Genomic DNA, 18744 nt, shown 5'->3' with positions numbered 1-18744 from the left:
TTGAGCCTGGGAAGAGAGTGTGAAGGGAAAGGTGTATTTAGTTTTGTCTTTGTTTCTAACCATCCTACTAAATTTTTTATTTGCAATAAATTTAATTTTCCCTAAGCCAATGCATTTCTTTTTTGCCTGTGACAGTAACTGGTGAGCAGTCTCCCCATCCTTATCTCAACCACCCTATGAGCTTCTCCATTTTATTTTCTCCCCATCCTGTTGAAGAGGGGGAGTTAAAGTGGCAGGTTCAGTGTCTGGCAGCCATCCAAGATCAAACCCAAGGACAAAATCCATTAGAAAGCACTTAGAATCATAGAATCATTAAGGTTGGAAAAGATCTTTATGATCATAGAGCCCAACCTTTAACCAAACACCACTTTGTCAACTAGACTATAGCAGTAAGTGCCACATCAGCCATATCTTGAACACTTCCAGGGGTGGTGACTACACCCCTTCCCTGGGCAGCCTGTTCCAATGTTTAGCCTCCCTTTCAGTGAAAAAATTATTCCTCATGTCCAATCTGAACCTCCCCTGGCGCAGCTTGAGGCCGTGTCCTCTCATTCTGTCTCTGGTTCTCTGGGGGAAGAGACTGCCCCCCACCTGGCAACAATCTCCGGTGGTTGTAGAGAGTGATGAGGTCACCCTGAGCCTCCTTTTTTCCCAGACTAAACAACCCCAGCTCCCTCAGCTGCTCCTCTAGACTCTCCACCAGCTCCGTTGCCCTTCTCTGGACATGCTCCAGCACCTCAATGTCTTTCTTGTAGTGCAGGGCCCAGAACTGGACATAATACTTCAGGTGTGGCCTCACCAGGGCCAAGTACAGGGTAATGATCACTGCCCTGGTCCTGCCGGCCACACTATTTCTGATACAGGCCAGGAGGCCACCTGGGCACACTGCTGGCTCATGTTCAGCAGCTGTCAACCAGCACCCCCAGGTCCTTTTCCCGTGGGCAACTTTCCAGCCACTCATTCCCCAGCCTGTAACACTGCATGGGGTTGTTGTGACCCAACTATAGGACCTGGCGCTTTGCCTTATTGAACCTCATACAACTGGCCTTGGTCCATCAATCCAGCCTATCCAGATCGCTCTGCAGAGCCTTCCTACCCTCCAGCAGATCAACATTCCCGCCTAACTTAGTGTTGTCTGCAAACTGACTGGAGGGTGCACTTGATCACCTCATCCAGATCATTGATAAACAGAACTGGCTGCAGTACTGAGCATGGGGGAACACCACTAGTGTTTGGGGTTTTTTAATGCAGGTAACTTCATATTTTTTGTGTTTGTGACAATTTCTTTCTCAGGTGTTGTTGCCTCCACTCAAAAGGAGAAATCATGTAGAAGGAGTGTTCTGTAGTCACTGGAAGGTTACTTCAGATGTATCATCCATATGCTTGCTTATGCTATTTCCAGTGGGGCTTGGAAGCTGGAAGGAATGTGGAAGGGCTTGTAAGGCTGAGGTACAAGGCTTACTGTGTTGATCTGCACCATATATGAGATGAGGGAGTCCTGTGACTCAGCAAGTAAGATGGGCACCATCCCTACTAGATGTGAGAGGGAAGGGCTTGAGTATGTCATGAGAGTCCCAGCTCAGATTAAGTAGAACTTGGTTTTACATTATTAAATGTACTCATGATAAGAATTAGCATCAACAGCACCACTCAAAAAATGCCATTTCCTAATAGCCAACTTTCTTGTTTTCTCTTACTCAAGTGGTTGAAAAGTTTTGACTTGAGGTTTTGATCCAGAGTAGGTGTTGAAGCCTTAATTGAATTTGCCATCAGGGCTGTAGTGTTAATGATGGAGTAAAGTGGGTTGTGTGGTTTAATGTCACTCAGCAATATCATTCAGTTGCAAAGCTGTAATTCTGTTTTGCAGGAAAAAAAATGGTTTTATCTATATTTTCCCTCTGCTTTGAATGAAACAAAAGCGTGATATAGTTTATGTCAAGAAAGGAAGCAAGACAGCGATGTTCGTTCAGAGTAACAGCTGAATGGTTAGGGCATTTCATATGTGGAAGATCCAGTTTGTCTTGTCTCCAAATCAAGCAGAGAAGGAACATTCAATAATGAGGCACTGTTTCTCACATGATAATTACAGTGAGAGCCGCTTCTGAGTTCTCTTTTGCTTTCACCTTTCTCTCATAAAATTAATGATGTTAAATTATTCTGCTACATTAAATAGGAACACAGGAACCTGTATGAATTAGTTACCTTGTATAGAGGTATGTTAAACAAGGTTGGCCAAACATCCATAGATGAAACAAAATGTAAGTAAGAGATCATCAAAACAGGTGGAGAATATGGAATAATTTGTGCTTTGACAATTAGTCAAGATAAATTGTAACTGATCTATAATTTTGCTCTGACCACGGGTACGCTCTCAGCAAAAGTGGATTTGGGAACCACTACTCTACAGAAACTTAGAGCACAGTCTGCCTTTGGAATATTTTATTTGAACTTTAAGCCACTCTTGATTGACAGAAATCAAACAACTTAATGTTAACAATGGTACTTAGTAAGAACAACACACAAAGCGAATGGTACTTAGAACAACACACCTGGCACCTGTGGTGACCTAACAGAGCTCAGGGAAAAGTTAACAAGTGGCCAACTGGTGCATACTGTGCTACTTCAGAACTTGTGCAAGTACCCAATGGTTGTGTCAAGATCATATGAGCATGTTTTTCTTCTAAAGTTTGACCAGGTTAAAGTGACTACTTGCATCCCTGGAGGTAAAATTTTGGAATTGTGCCCAAGCTGAAACTGAACAATTCAGTAGTTTTCCTTTTTTAGTTCTCTAGTGGATGACATGTCTCTAAAGAAAAAGCTGTTATATTTGCAAGCATTTCTGAATAGCAGAGAAAGATTACAATTTAAAAAAAATATTATACAATATCCAAATCAGTAGTTGAAGTTTAATTAGCCCCTTTACATTTTAAGCTGATTGTGAACTTTAATGAAATACATAGAGCTTTGCAAAAAGCATGATTGAGGGGAGAAAAAGGATTAGTCTCTCTTGGTATCTGCATAGTTCAGACAGTGAACAGCTTTTTTGCACTATTCCCCTTTTTCTTAATGTCTGCTTTTTTCTTGGCATTGTTTGAAAAATAATATCCCACTGGCTGCCCCCACTGAATCTTTTAATTTGCAGTCATGCTACCCTAAATTACATATGTAAAAGACCATTTTGCATAGCTTTACAAACAGCAAATAGTTTTATTTTCATAAAGTCTTAAGTTAAAACTTGCACCTATGTTAAATACCCATGGCTTAAAATAGATTGCTTAAAAGCACAGAAAATTAAAGATATATTTCCAGAGGGACATAATCCTTTATGTGCTGATAGAACCAATAGATATGGATCTATCTGTTATCTCTAATAAAGTCTTAGCTTTAAACTTCCAAATGAGAATGGTTTTGCTAGAGTCACTTTGAATCTTTCTACTAGTAAGTGAAGACACTAGCAGTCAGTGTTTTTTATTTCATGCTTTTTAAATATGAAGAAAAACCTGCCTTCTGAGGTTTAGTGTTTAACAGTGTCAGAGAACCTCATTTGAGTAAGACAGATTGGTTTAACTTTCCCTGCAAAAACATGGAGACCAGAATGATATGAATACTGTTTTGTGCTCTCTCCTTAAAAATATTAGGAGGTACATCTAATTTAGTTGTTACAACATAATATGCCACCTTGGCTCAATTACTTTTGGAGGCAAGTGACGATGGGCTCAGCTTTTTCAGTGTTAAGTCTAAAAAGATATATCTCATGCTTGTTCAGCATAGGATCTTTCTGAATTAAAATATTGATGTTGTTCTGCTGCAGGTGGTTGTATACAGATGCAGATAGGGCTGTGATTGCCATCTCGCCTGCAGTGCTTGGCTTTGAGCATGCTGTAGCATGTATTATTCCACTGGACACATGTGGCAACAGGCTTGATTTTTTTAAGGGTATTGATGTTGATAACGTGCCAGACTGTTTAAGTCCAACCCACAGCAGGATGGTAGATGCTATGTAGCAGTTACTAAAGGAGCATGCGGATCTACGTGCATATACTAAATGTGCCTTTTCTATGCATAATCACTCCTTTATAGAAATAGAGTTGAAGAAAACCACATCAATTATTTTAGCTTATTATTTTATATTGACAGAATCCATGTAGTTTGAAAGAAATGTGTGTACAGCTGAAAATGAGGTGATTCAGAAAGCAAAGGTGAGATAAATGGTCTGTGGTGGATAAGTGGAACACGCAGTCAGTACCTCACATGATATACTCTTGTTCCTGCTGAGGAGGAACTGTGCAGTAACACCCATCATATTCACTAGGCCAGGAGTGATACTCTTGGAGGTTCTGATTATGGAAGCAAGAGATTGAGTTATCACACCACAGTCTTTGAGAAATGCTGAAAGGTAGTTTATTTTGTGTGTCATTTAATGCATTCAGGGTAGTGAATATTTACAATATTAGTACCATTGATCACTAAGGTAAAAAAAAGTTACTTTTATTGCATATTCATTCTTACAGTCAAATTAAAAATGCAGAGCTTAATTGTTACTTTCAGTTTAAATAATGTAAAATGTGGATGCTTCCAAAGGAAATCTAATAACAGCACATCAAATGCCTCACTGTGCTGCTCCTATCAGTGCAGACTGGCCATTATGCCAATCTAATAGCTCTATTCCCTTTGCCTTTTCCTCCTTAGAAATATTTTAATCACTGGGATTGCTGTATTTTTTAATAAATTAATTAATTATTAAATTAAAAATACTCATAAAATACTCATTTGCAGTGTAAAAACCTGTTCTTTAAATAAGATTAAGCTCTTGAGAACTTGGAACATTATAATCTACAACATATGTTAATTAAAAAACTACTAGATGTTACAAAGAATGATTGATTTGCAGACAGGAACTCAAAGAGCAAGTTTCTGAAGTTTGTGTGGAACTAGTTCCAGCAATTCTAATATAAACATGTTTTTAAAAACTCCACTTCATTGTTTTATGGGCAGGAAAACCTGAAAAGTGAGAGATCAGATCAGGATTTATTCTACAAGTTTCACAGACAATGAATTTTCTATCAAGCAAAAACTAATTCTGGTAATTTAAGAAAATAATTCCACTTACATGGAATTTGAGGTCATGAGTGACATACCAAAGAAATGCTCATTTTTGGCCAAATTAATGCCTGTTACAAATATATGAATATATGAAAATTTCTATTTAAATTTATGTCAAGATAGGAAAGGCATTTGGCAACAACATTTTATATGGCACTAAGCCTTCCATAATGATCTTAACTTGAGAATATTGTGCCTATGGAAGTGTGCAGATGACTTACTGTGTACAAGTAAACCAAGAAGGAATCTGTAAGTAGCATAGTTAGAGCTAGGTGCTATTTTTCAGTATGTTTAAACCTCTCTCCACTGTGGGGGGAGCAGATGTAAGAAGTGTCAGACAGCTTGTATAATTATATTTTCATGCAGTAAGGAAGGAAAAGTAAGCAGTGAGAAAGATAATGTAATTTGAAAATTGAAGTGTGCTCATAGCTGTTCAAGACAACATATGTGTAATGCAAGTGTAACTCTACATGGAGACTATCTGAAGTTTCTCCTGTTATTCAAAGGCTGTTGTAATACTTTGCATTAATGCAACTGCCCTATTTTCAGGCTGATCTTCAAAATCCATTATTCCTTCAAAACAGGTGAAATAAAGAACAAGTGGTCAGCTGCTGACTTAGGAGTCAGGTACAGCTCTTGAGGAGCCAGCTCTGGCTTCTGTGTTGGGATTACCTTGAAGGACTGGCTGTACTAATGGGGAGGCATTTGTGTGAGAACTTGAGCTCAAGTGGAAACAGGTCACTATGGTACACAGCAACATACACACACCAAATTAAGTAGCAGGAGTCCCCTGTCTATGATCTAGTCTCCAAAGTATGTCATACACATCTTCTGGGTTTTGGCTGCAAGCTGTTGCCATGGCCTGTGGAAGGTTGCTAAGTTGCAGGCTGTTTACACTCTCATTCTAGACAGCAATTCCTATTTCCAAGAGTTTCTTTATAGCTGGATGAAAATAGCATTTGTTCCTCAGCAAGGATTATTTGTGTGCCAGGTAAGTGAATTTAGTGAATCTTGCCAAATCAGCTGAAATAAAGTTTCTTTAAAAGAAAAACAAGAGATGTACAATTGAAAACTTGGTAAATACATGAAACCAAGAAGATAAGCAGCAGCAATGTATTGGATTGATACACTGATACAGCAACGGATTCATACAGGAAAGAAGATAATGGAGTAGATATTCTGTACATTATTATACACTTGAGCATTAAATCTCATCTTTATTAGATTTGGTTGACAATATAACTTCTTCTTATTTTTTATATGTGTTGGGACTGTCAGGTAAGAAGCAGGGTGGTTTCTGAATTTATTTTTTTTTATTTCTGCTGCCATTTCTCCTAGACCTTAAAGATAAGTTGCTGCTCTAAAGATAACTGCAAAAAGAAATTTATTGGTAGGGTCAGTCACTAATAAGTTGGATTTTTTGTATTATAAGGAACATACAATGACCACCGAAAATTGTATACTTAAATGAATAATCATCTCTCTACATTTCATCCTTTTTTGTTCCCTTTTTTGATATATGGGCCATAGCTTGAAGGATAATGTCCCTCAGTATATGTTTGCTTAATTTTTTGAAAAACAGTAAAGGTTCCCTTTACTGTTCCAAATGGCTTTTGTTCCAAAGCCATTGAAGTCATGGCTAGGCTTTGCGAACAAAGATTTGGGGAGGGCTCTACCCACATTTGCTACAAGCACGCTGGTGGCTAAAGAGGCCAATGTGAGATAGACAAGACTGGTTGCAAAAGGCACAGCAGAAAGACTCCTTGGATGGTATCGGCAAGACGCGATTCTTTCTGCATTGTCTTTTCTCTTCAGTGGTGATCCTGTGTGCGTTCTCAAAGGAAGCAGCAGTGTTATAGATAGTGTGTCTCCAGGCCTCCCGATTGGAGGCCAGAGTAAACCAGCAATGAAGATCAATGTGGCCAAGGCTGAGATGTTGCTTCATGGAGTCCTTGTATCTCCTCTTCGGGGCTCCTCTCTTGTGGCAGCCAGTGGCAAGTTCTCCATAGAGCACGATCTTGGGGAGGCGGTAGTCGTCCATCCTGGAGATGTGTCCTGCCCAGCGCAGCTGTGTTCTCAGCAACATGACCTCAATACTTGTAACTGCTGCCTGTTCTAGAACAGACATATTAGTTACATAATCTGACCAGTGGATGTTTAGGATTGTACAGAGGCAGCGTTGATGGAAGTGTTCTAGGAGTCGCAGGTGGTGGCAGTAAATGACCCATGATTCAGACCCATATAAAAGAGTAGACAGCACAATGGCTCTGTAAACACTGATCTCTGTACTTTTCTTCAGGTGTTTATTTCGCCAGACTCTCTTATGGAGTTTTCCGAAAGCACTATATGCCTTTGCTAACCTGTTGTCTATCTCTCCGTCAATCTTACAATCCAAGGAGATGAGGCTACCTGGGTAATTAAACTGCTGGACAGATTTGAGGTCTGATTGGCCAATGGTGATATGGGGATGATGGAAGACTTCCTGAGGTGCAGGTTGATAGAAAACTTCTGTCTTCTTCAAGCTGACTTCCAGCCCAGAGCTCAGCAGCTTCTGCAAAGCAGGATGTTAAACGCTGCAGAGCTGCTTCTGTGTGGGCCACAAGGGCAGCGGTGTCAGCATAAAGCAGCTCCCGGACAAGATGGTTTAAGGTCTTGGTGTGGGCCTTCAGTCGCCTTAGGTTGAATAGGTTTCCATCAGTACGGTATCGAATGTAGATACCGTCCTGATCATCGAGGTCTGCCGTGGCCCTTTGGAGCATCATGCTGAAAAAGATTGTGAATAGGGTTGGTGCAAGAACGCAGCCTTGTTTCACACCGTTGGTTATTAGGAAGGGCTCAGAAAGTGCATCACCATATCTGACTTGGCCGCGCTGATCCTCATGAAGTAAGATGATAATTTTAAGGAACTTGGGGGGACATCCTAAACGTTCCAAAATCTACCACAGACTTTTTCTGCTCACAGTATCAAAAGCCTTGTTGAGATCAACAAAGGTTACATAGAGACCTTTGTTCTGTTCCCTACACTTCTCTTGCAGTTGTCTGAGAACAAATACCATGTCTGTGGTACTCCTGTTGGCTCTGAAACCACATTGGCTTTCAGGAAGAAGTTCTTCTGCTATAGCAGGTATTAGTCTATTCAAAAGTATTCTTGCCAGGATCTTGCCAGCAATGGAGAGCAGAGTAATACCCCAGTAGTTTGAGCAGTCTGATTTATCTCCCTTCTTCTTATACAAGGTGATGATGACTGCATCACGAAGGTCTGATGTTAGTTCACCTAGTTCCCAACAGCGCACCACAGACTCATGAAATTTAGCATGGAGTGCTTGGCCCCCATGCTTCGAGACTTCAGGTGGAATTCCATCAAACCCAGTTGCCTTGCCAATTTTCACCTGATATATGGCCTTAAGGGTTTCTCCCATAGTAGGGGCAATATCCAAATCATTCTTCACCAGTTGTTGTGTAATGTACTGAATTGCTACATGGCTAGTACTGAAAAGAGTCTGAAAGTGTTCAGACCAATGGTTCAGAATGGAGGTTTTATCTGTGAGAAGCATTTGACCATCTGTAATGGTAGAGTAGAGGGCTTTGGACCTGGTATGTAGGTCTGTATTACATAAAATCTAGTTAGACTTTTCTGCATGACTTTGATTTTTTTTTGTCTGCATATTAAGTTCCAGTCAGCTTTGGAGCTAAAAATGTATTGCTTAAGTACATATTGAGAAGAAACTTTTCTTGTTGAACTTTCCCATGGTTGCTTCTCTCACCTTTTACACAACAGCAGCTGGATTTTTGTTTTTTCCTGAATTCAAGATTTGTAATTTAGTAATTTATATTCTGAAGATAGCAAATTATGCATAAACTTTAAATACTTAAACGATACTATAATCTTAAAGACTGTGCCAAATGTTTTGCCATCTAATGCTGTGTGTCTTTCTGAAATGCTGTTGGTCATACATAAAACAATTGCAATGAAAAAGTCTGCATAATGACAAATAAACAGTAATTTTTTCTTAAAATGGTCACAGGAGTACAACATACAGGGACTTTTTAGCAGTCAGTAGTTTGTTGGAGGTCCTAAGAACACTGAAACTCTGCAATTTACAGAGGGTACATTAGACTGGAGCACAGTCATTAGGGTATGTGAGCATCTGCTTTTGAAAGTGGAAGGATTATGTAAGTCTCCACGAAAAGGCACATTTTTCTACTTAAAAACTAATCTGTCATATTGCATATAAAATTTGGGTCAGATTGCACTTTCCTAATTAATGGAATAAAGTTTTGCTATTCCATACAGTCAAGTGTTCGGTGCTGTCTTGTTTCAAAAGGGCTGAAACACACTTTTTCCCCCTCATGTAGGAATTTTAATAAGAAACTTGATATAACAATGTTGACAAAAGGCTGGTTTCAAAAAAAGTACCTTATAATGAATTGGCATTGAAATGCTTTACTGTTACATACTGTTTTTCACTGAAGAAGCTCAAGGCACTTTGAGTAAACATTTGGCCTCCCTTGTCCTTTTGTGCCAGGCAGAAGAGCCATGTTCTTGATAGGGTTACAAGAACTCCAGGCTTGCTTGGGACATATTATCCCAGTGCAGATGCACCACAGATATATGAGGCTGGTCTGGAGCATCCCTCTAAGAACTGTGTGGCTCATTCTGAAGCAGGAAAGGAGCCATACGCTGGACAAGTCTGTGATATGTGTTGCTATCTGGGCATTGATGAGGCTGATATCCTGAAAGAGCCCTGTGCTGAAATATGTTGGGACTTTCTCCAGCCTTAAGACATTTGAGGCTGAGGAGGATGCAGAGATGGCTTTATTGGATGTTGAAAAAAGAAACTTACTGGAACAGTTATTCCTGCATGTGTTTCTGTAATGTTTACTGTAATGTTATTGCATATTTATGCTGCCTAGTTACTTCTAAGAATAATTTTTTTTTTTTAAATATGCCACACAGACCCCCATGCCAAAGTGGAAATTGTCTCATGTAGTATCCTACCTACAGCATAATTTTACAACACAATTCTTAAAATGGTCAGTCATGTCAGAACTTCTGTAGCTTAGTCTGCATAAAAGGCTGCTCCTAGCAATAAGCAGCTAAAACAGTTAATGCAGTTAAAACAGTTAATGCAGTTATCACTGCATTAAGTGCTGCTCTGACACAGCACTTAAAACTAAAAATTATGAATAGCAGTGCTTATCAGGTTCTTAAATTGCTTAGTCTTCTTTCAGTCTTCCGACTATAAAGGTATTTCTTAGCTGCTGTACTGTGAAATAAGAACAAACACTGAAAGGGTTAGTTCATAGTGCTATCAGAATTATCATGAGAAGGACAGTTAGAATTCAATTAGAAGGTCGTGGTCCATAGATCTATTAGTTTAGATTAATCAACACAATCAACTTTCACTTGAAACAGTGGTCTTAAATTATTTGCATTAGACTAGTTTTCTTTATATATATATATATATATATATATTTAGGTCAATCTCTTTGAGGAAACATAGGCTGTCTAAATTTTTCAGCAATGTGCATTTTACCCAAATCGCTATTACATCTAAATCAGCTTACTATGTAATATAAATGTTTTCCCTTTTACAAGCAAGACTGTGTACCATGTACTGCCTTTCCCTTTTCTATAATTAGCAGAAACATTTGGAAATTTCAATAACATTTTCTGTGTATCTTTACAAGAAAGAAAATGACCTAAAAAGGGAAGAAAGGCAAGTCTAGGAAGGAGCACAGCTAATCTAAACATCACCCACAACTTGCAATCAGGGACACCCTCTCCCTTCTCCAAGCAGATCCCTTCAGTGTTTGTGTTTTGTTTTTGTTATTCAAACTCTCTCTCTTCACTACAGATTTCCCTACTTGGAAATATTATCATTTGAGATCACTGTACAGCAACAACAGATAAAGCTGTGCCAAGCTGCAAACCGGCCCATGGGATAAAAGTCTGTAATCAGTAAAGGACACGTATACTGCAGACACAGGCTGCCCCAACATGGAAGTATTAAGTTCATCTGTCATTTTAGTAGTGTTCACGTTGTTCAGGTAACTGTGTGCTGTCTCTACACCTAGTTGACACTTATCAAATAAAAAATTGTGAGGAAAAATATGACTTTCCACTTGGAAAGCTGAATTTTGAACTGTCAAACTACTTAACTACTGTCTTTACTAAAATTTCAGCCAGCAATACTTTGCCCAAGTTTCCTGACAGTAACAAATGGTTCAAAACTCTTGCATTCACAAAAATACCAGGACTATTTTATGCCAGGAAGAGACAGTATAAGAAATTAGAGGGACTTCTGTAGCATAAGAAAACCATAAACATATCTTTCCTGACTGGTAAATCATCCACAGCAATAGGATTGGTATGAACACACAATCTCAGCATTAGAACTTCAGTAGGGCCCTATGTAGAAAGTTAGATTTGTGATTCTGCAAAAGTTTAGTGCACAGTAAGTGAAAATGCCTTTAAATGTGTTTTATATGTCCATAAATATAATCAGAGCTCCAATCTCTGGACATTCAAACTTTTCCTTAGAATACTTTTACCTACAGCAATTAGGCAGAAACTGAAGGCATAACTGTTGGTTGATTTTAAGTTGGTACACAGCCTTGGTGAGTCCTCCTGTGAAATCTCTACTACCTGCACAAATTTTGAATAATAAACCAAACATAAAGGCTAATTTGCTGAAAATTACGTAAGGCCAGACCTATTTAGCAGAAATCCCACAAAGCAATTGATTTTTGCAGAGATTGCGATCTCTAGAGCCCCTTCTTGGATACTAATGCTGTGGAAAAATAAGCTGGGGTTTTTTTCTGTACAATTCTTCCCATTTTGCCAGTTAGAAACCCAGTCAGATTTGGCAAAGACCTAGGATAGTAGCAGTGACAATAAATTGAAAGCTTTAAAATAAACTTGGCATTAAGCCTCACTGTGTTGCTAGTTTAATGTTCGATTTGAGGTCAATCAAGGCTTCCACTCAGTAAGTAGATACTGTAGGCTAAGTATACTGCTAGATCCTAAACAGATGTGAAGGACACAAAGGCACGACATTTATTTAATTACAATTCAGACAGACCACTGAGATGGTAGTTTGTTCCCACAGAAATGAACAATTAACAGTAGTTTCTGGGACAGTTAAAAGCAACTTGATTATTAGGGGTTTGGCCCCTTTGTGCCAAAGCTTTTTGATGGGAACTGTAAGGCTTGCCAAGTTGGAATAAGGACTTAATATAAGGGAAAAAAAGAAAAATGGTCATGTTTAATTTGTGGTTGTAAAAGATGACTGGATTATGGGAAGGCTTTTAGCTTTCAGAATAGTGTTGAGGACTGCAGGGGAAGAGCACTGGCCAGGCAGTACTAAAATAAGGGGTCATTTTGGCAAAGGAAACTAGTTTATTGTTAATTCCTTAGGAGGCTCAGGGTCACACTTAAGTCCCAAGCCAAACTACATTTCTAGTTTTTATCTCAGTCTTGCAGGATCCATCAATAGATCCAGTTTTTCAGCCTTCACTGTTTGATCTCTCAACCTAACCCTAATTTGAACTAGGGCTTTTTTTAAGGAAAAAGCAGGCAGTCAAGCTGTTGCTTCCTGACATCTTTATCCTTCATCTAACACCCAATATTGACTGGCACAAAACGCATTAAGGCAGATCCTGGAGAAGAAATTGAGTGAATTATTTTTAAAGATAGTATTTGACACATCAGAGTCTAAAGAACAATTTTTTTTATTATTCCACATGGCTTACAGGTGTAAAATGAGTAATCAGTACAAACTCAGGTTTGTCTAAAGGTGCAAGTTGCTGGTTTCTCTTTACATTGAGACTTAGACAATAGCCAGGAACTAAATTGTCAGTCAGATGTACTATTGGATCCCGCAGTTTCTTAGCTGAGACTGTAACTGGAATGAAGAGAAGCATATGGTTTTACATAGACACAATATGCTGGGATTGTTTTAGGACTCCTTTCAAGCTTGAGCTTTAGGATAAAACCCCGAAGTCGTTACATTCTGTTTTGCCCATGATGCTAAAATGAAGGCATATGGTAAAGAGGTAGATATTTGAAAGACAATTCTGAGATAGGTTATGGGTAACTTGACTGTAAGGTTGAGCAAAAGCAAAGATTAAAATGTAAGGCACTGTTCCACAAAGGCAGCAGTGCTACAGTGAAGCCTGGTGCTAGAAGAAATGCATGGAGGACAGTAAGAATTCCAGTAGCTTTGGTTATATCTGGAAAAATAATGGCATATCACTCACACAAGTTCAATGAGGATTAGTGAAAATTAGCTACAGCACTCTTAAAAATAAATTTGGCAACACATACACTTTGGCATGTAGTCACCCGTGAACACAGGAAACAAACAGCCATCTTCTAGGGCAGGATTTCTTTTGACTCATTGAAAGGCCTTCATCCTGTTCCCAGAACTTGACCTAAATAAAGTTACCCCTCCTGTTTCTGTCTTTAAATGATTCTGAAATGGGTGTATTCAAAGACCGCCCTATAAATGGTTGGATTGCATCCTCTTCCTCAGTCATTCTTTGTAAGTCCTGAATATTGCTACATGTAGGAGCTGCCAAATTTTCCCTTTCTGGCTGTAAACAGAACGGGTGCAGTTGGGAGCTATGGAATTTTTTTAGAAAGCTTTCTAACCTCCCCCAGGATTTCACATTTCTGCTCTCACCATCACTGTCTGCCTGTCAGTAGGAAAAGACACAAACATCATGAACGCGGAAGGGTTATTTGCGGCTAGTCCTTGTTTGTAGCGCTGCACGTACGGCAGTTTTTAATGATGTGTTTTCTGCGCTAAATTAAGCCTGGGCTCTTGGGAGTAATTGCTCTGGCTTCCTTTAATGAAGCAATAATCCTTGTTCGAGTCAGCACGCATAACGCGTAGCCTTTTGCAACCTGCAAAGCCACTACTGAGCTGCAGAGAGAATTCTCCATCCCAATCCCCGGGGAGGCGACCGGGGGTCAGTGTTCTTTTGACTCCCAGGCGATACTTTCGGAGGGGAGTTCCTTCGGCTACGTGCGCTAGGGCAAAAACAACCGCACCAGAAAAAGCCCTTACTCGACGAGTTACTGCCCGGACGCCACCGAGCCAAAGCACAGCCACCTGAGCGGTGACCGGGAGGGGGGCGGGGGCAGGGGCGGTGTCGGGTCCCCGGCGGAAGGGCGGGCCCGCTGCGAACCCACAGCGGCGGCTCCCCCAGCGGTGGCGACCCCGGCCCGGTTCCCGGCCATGCTATTCCGCTTCGGGGTGGTGCTGCCCGCCCGGGTGATGGAGGGCGGCGCGGAGCTGCTGGTGGCCGGGTCGCGGCCGGAGCTGGGCCAGTGGGACCCGCAGCGCGCCGTGCCCATGAGGCCGGCGCGGCCGAGCGCCCCGCTGCCCGCGCAGGAGCCCGCGCTGTGGCTGGCGGAGGTGGAGCTGCCGGACGAGGACGCCGCCAGCCCCTTCTGGTACAAGTTCCTGCGGCGGGAGGGCGGCCGCCTCCTCTGGGAAGGTAACGGAGGGGCCCCGCTGCGCCGCCCCCCGCACCCCCCAGCACTGCCCGGGCCGCGAGGACGCGCGCGTCCGCCCGCCGGGTCGGCCCGGAGGGCGGAGCGGTGGAGCCGGCGCCTCTCCTTCAAGGAGGGCATTCCCTGCCCTCGGCTCCCGCAGCTCCGCCTTCCTCCTCCCGGGTCCGAGGGAGTGCCCCTGTCGGACTGGCCGCAGCTCGAGTTTGATCCTGCCGCTGCTTCTGTGCAGGGGTGCCCCGAACTGTGCTTGCAGGTAGAACTGCCCAGGCTGTCGTGACGTGACATGAGTTCTCGCTAACAAAAACATTTTTTAACCATGTGATGGAGGAGAGTGAATACAGAAGGAAGCGGCTCTTCTAGGTTGGTAAAAGCCCTTCGAAACAGTTTAATTCTTTTTTTTTACCCCCTTACTTTAGGCATCCATTGTTATGATGCTTTGTTTTGTTTTTTCTTTTCCCAGAAGTAAAGAACTCAGAATTTTCTACTTAGGCAGTAAGGTGTGGGCTGTTACTTTATTTTGTTAAGCTGAAATGTCATGGTGGCATTTTCAGGCTGGCAAATTTTACCATTGGAATTTAAAAAAAAAACACCAAAACCACAAGTTCTATCACAGCTTTTCCTTTTGCAGTTTCAGTAGTATTTTCACCATGGTTTTCTCCTGTGCTGTGTTGTCAAATGTTGAATAACTAGTCAGTTTACATGTGCTGTTCTGAGAACGCTCATACAATTGTCTGCTGAGTCAAATAAAGCTCTAAATATACCTTTTGTTACTGAGGAATGGATCTGACCCTGTGAAAGGAAGACAGATGACTAGGTGATTTGTGAGGGTTTTTTTTTTAACTCATAGTTTTATAATCCGTATACCAAAATAACACATTGTAGAGCAGTTGCTCTTCAACCATTTTAAGAATACATACCACACTTCTAAACTACCATTCTGTCATGTAGACTAAAACATGCATGTTGTCATCTCTGTTGTATTTGTTTTTTCTTCTTTATGCTAATAAAAGGCTGCATGTTAATGCTACATTCACACAAGGTTATGTCATGAAATACTATGTACATCATGCAATAGTAATTGTTTTATTTAGCAACTAAAACAAATAGTGTATTTCACCTGTTTTAACCATGTTTTTCTTTTGCAGAATTGCAGGAAAAGTGAATTTATGGAATAAAAATCTTTACATCTATCCAAGGAAGCAGAATTGTGTCTCTTTTGAAAGTGCAAAGTTGTACATAGTATGCCAATGATATTGGTATATAAAGAGATTCTTGCCATATAGAATAAAGAAATAATAATAGAGTGTTCCAGACTATAGAGAAGCAGCAACATAAGGTTGGTGGTTACTGTTTAGTTTGGAAGTAGTGACAGCACAAGATATTGTCTGTTCCTGGAGGCACGTTCAGGAATACTAATTCTGTAGTCAGAGTAATAAACATACTCTGTTTTGTCAGATTTTCAGTTTTAGTTTTAACCTGTGTGGCATTTTGGTCTTGTTATTGTAAATGCTCAGCAGTTAGCTCATTGCTTGGCTGGAATGATAGAAAGCAAATGGGCATATCATCCAAATGCAGAAGAGTTTTTTAATTAGGCATTCATATCAACAGTTTTTTTCCTAAGTTAATATTTACAGGAAAGAACTAAATTTGCTTAAACCTTGAAATTATTGTTCTTCATTTATTACATGAAGGGAGCCTAAGGATGATTTTCTGTCTGATACTTAAGCAATCTTGCACTTTTTTTTTACCTAATTTGTTTTAATGTGTTGGGTTTTTTTTGTAACTGTATCAATAGAAGTTTTGGCTGTTACCTGCTTATTCTTATAAAAATCACGATTTGAAAAGACAAATCTCTTTTTTAAGAAAAGAATATTTTTTTTTGTAATAAGCAAGTGCTGTGTCTTGTCTCTTTAGTATCCTCTTTAGTATGTGTTTAGAATTAAAATGTGCTTTGGGAGACATTTAGCACTTACGGAACATCTGCAGTTTTGAAGACATGGTTATGGGAGATAGAGGAAAGTGCAGAATGATACTTACTCTATGAGTTGTGGCATTCATCTGTAACCAGAGAAACTCCAGTCAAATTATGGATGTCTCAGATATTTACATATATTGGATGTTGAAATAATGTGCTGTATTTACTCCCAGTTTTTTATTACTACATACCTGTGAGAATTCCACTGTTTTCATAATACTACAGTACATGTTGTATCACATGTTTTGAGTATAAATTACAGCCATTCCAGTGTACTGGAGAAACTGAAAGATAAAGTGGGGGTATTTGTTTCTGTGGGCTAGAAGAGTCAAAGTCACAGGCCAGTGTTTTGTGGCTTCTGGGTTCTGCCAGGTGGTCTGGTAGGAAGCTTTCAGGCAAGGCTTGGTCTGTGTGAGAATCTCTGGGTTGCTGCTTGTGTTGGGAGGGAATTATTTCCACACTCTAGGAGGAGGAGGTGGAAGAGGAAACTCACTTTTGCTCCTGAAGGATCAGATGCTTACCTCTGCTGTCCCAGGGTAATGTTGCTGATCTGCAAGCAGGACCTGTACTTAAAGCCATTGAGCATTTCTGGCTCAAATCACACGAGCTGTCTGAGGTTTCTTCAGGGTTGGTACTTGCTTAACTGTCTTGAAAGCTGAGGCCTGGTATTTAAGAGGATTTTTAACTGTGCTGTGGTATCTGTGGAAAACAGGTTGGTTTTGTTGAGCTTTAGAATCTGGGAATAGGTTTAGAAAAAAATAATAATATATACTTTGTTCTCCCCAGCTGCACCTGTGTCTGTCTGTGGACTTTTTTTCTGATGTTGATTCTTCAAAACTGGATTTAAGGTCTCTCAGCTTGGAAAGTAAAAGCATTCTGTGCCTACCAAAACTAAATAAATACAAGATGAAACACTTGAATTTTTTTTTTTAGTTAATCATTGAACACTTATCTGTGCCTTTGTCCCCTTTACTCTCATCTAAATAAACTGTAGGTACTAATCAAGAAACATACTCCATAAAAGGACAGAGGAGTTACTAAGGGTATGCCCCAAACTGTATTTTGAGATGATGGAATACAGTGTATTGACACCTTATGTTTTGAGAAGGGTAAAAATATACATAAAAAACATGAGCTTGTATTGTAAATTGTTGATCCATTGCTGCCCAGAGAAGCTGTGGATGCCCCGTTCCTGAAGTTCTCAAGGCCAAGTTGGATGGGACCCTGAGCATTCTATGGTTTTCACCCAACTAGTTAGTTTGAAGTAGTTGGTGCTTGCTTGAAGTTTGACAGATACAGTCTTGCTTGTTAAAGCTCAAGAGCACAGTCAACCTACATTTTAGGAATTTGTTCAGGTGAGCAGAGCCTTATTCCTTCCAAAAAAACCTCCTTTTCTAGTTTTGTAGAGAGGGGAGGAGAGAAAAGAGGTGTCTTGTTCGCACATAGGTGCTGTTACTGTTCTTAGTGGCTTCTTGGAGGCCCAAACCAAATAATGCAATACAGTTTGATTTATAAAGAGTTATATTACTCAGCCTGTGGCTTGCTATGTTGGCTTTCCAACATTTCTAGTTCATGCTCCTGTGTGCTTGTTTGTTGCAGTTTAAGCCGTATGTTGGACAACGTACACTTGCGATAGTTCAGAAAGACCGGTACGTTGGCTAAACAGGGACCTTCTCTTGGATATAAGGCAAAAAAGGAAGGCATATGGCCACTGAAAGTAAGGTTAAGTGATATGGAAAGAATTCAGAGATGCTGCTTGCCACTGTAGGGAGAAAATTCGTGCAGCCATCTCAGCTGGAGATGAAATTGGTCAGAAAGGTGGGGGGCAATAAAAAGTTTTTTCAAATACATTAATGACAATAGGCAGTATAGAAATATCATTGACCTGTTACAGGATGAGGATGGTTACCTCACAAACAGGGGCAGAGACAAGGCAGAGGTGTTTAGTGCTTTCTTTGCCTCTGTCTTCAACACGGATGAAGGGCCAATGGGGTCTCAGTGCCTGAGCTGGAGGACCGTGACAGCGAGAACAATTGATCCTGAAAGTGTTTGAGATCTGCTGCTCCAGCTGGATCCCTGCAAATCTATGGGGCCCGATGGGATTCATCCCAGAATCCTCAAAGAGCTGGCTGATGTTATCGCA

The 18744-nt window shown here is 40.5% G+C and overlaps 2 protein-coding genes across 3 annotated transcripts in view; both read left to right on the top strand.

The window, feature by feature from the left end:
* The window catches only part of FBXO30 (F-box protein 30), a 33270-nt gene extending 20814 nt beyond the window's left edge, over positions 1-12456 (top strand). The window contains exon 6 of the transcript XR_003534892.1: positions 12446-12456. The gene's annotated coding sequence lies outside the window, so the exon portion shown is untranslated. The remainder of the gene's footprint in view (positions 1-12445) is intronic.
* A 1856-nt stretch (positions 12457-14312) lies between these two features.
* EPM2A (EPM2A, laforin glucan phosphatase) overlaps positions 14313-18744 on the top strand; it is a 39646-nt gene continuing 35214 nt past the window's right edge. Inside the window, exon 1 of one of the 2 annotated variants that reach the window (XM_027687446.1) lies at positions 14313-14610. In XM_027687446.1, the coding sequence (XP_027543247.1) occupies positions 14349-14610 (262 nt within the window). In that variant the 5' untranslated portion in view covers positions 14313-14348. Of the gene's footprint in view, positions 14611-14738; positions 14987-18744 lie in introns of those variants that run through there. The other variant, XM_027687463.1, reaches the window with a different exon arrangement.

This window comes from Neopelma chrysocephalum, unplaced genomic scaffold (genome assembly GCF_003984885.1).
Source record: "Neopelma chrysocephalum unplaced genomic scaffold, ASM398488v2 Primary Assembly neopelma1_23, whole genome shotgun sequence".
Taxonomy (NCBI): Eukaryota; Metazoa; Chordata; class Aves; order Passeriformes; family Pipridae; genus Neopelma; species Neopelma chrysocephalum.
This window is presented reverse-complemented; position numbering and strand designations above follow the sequence as displayed.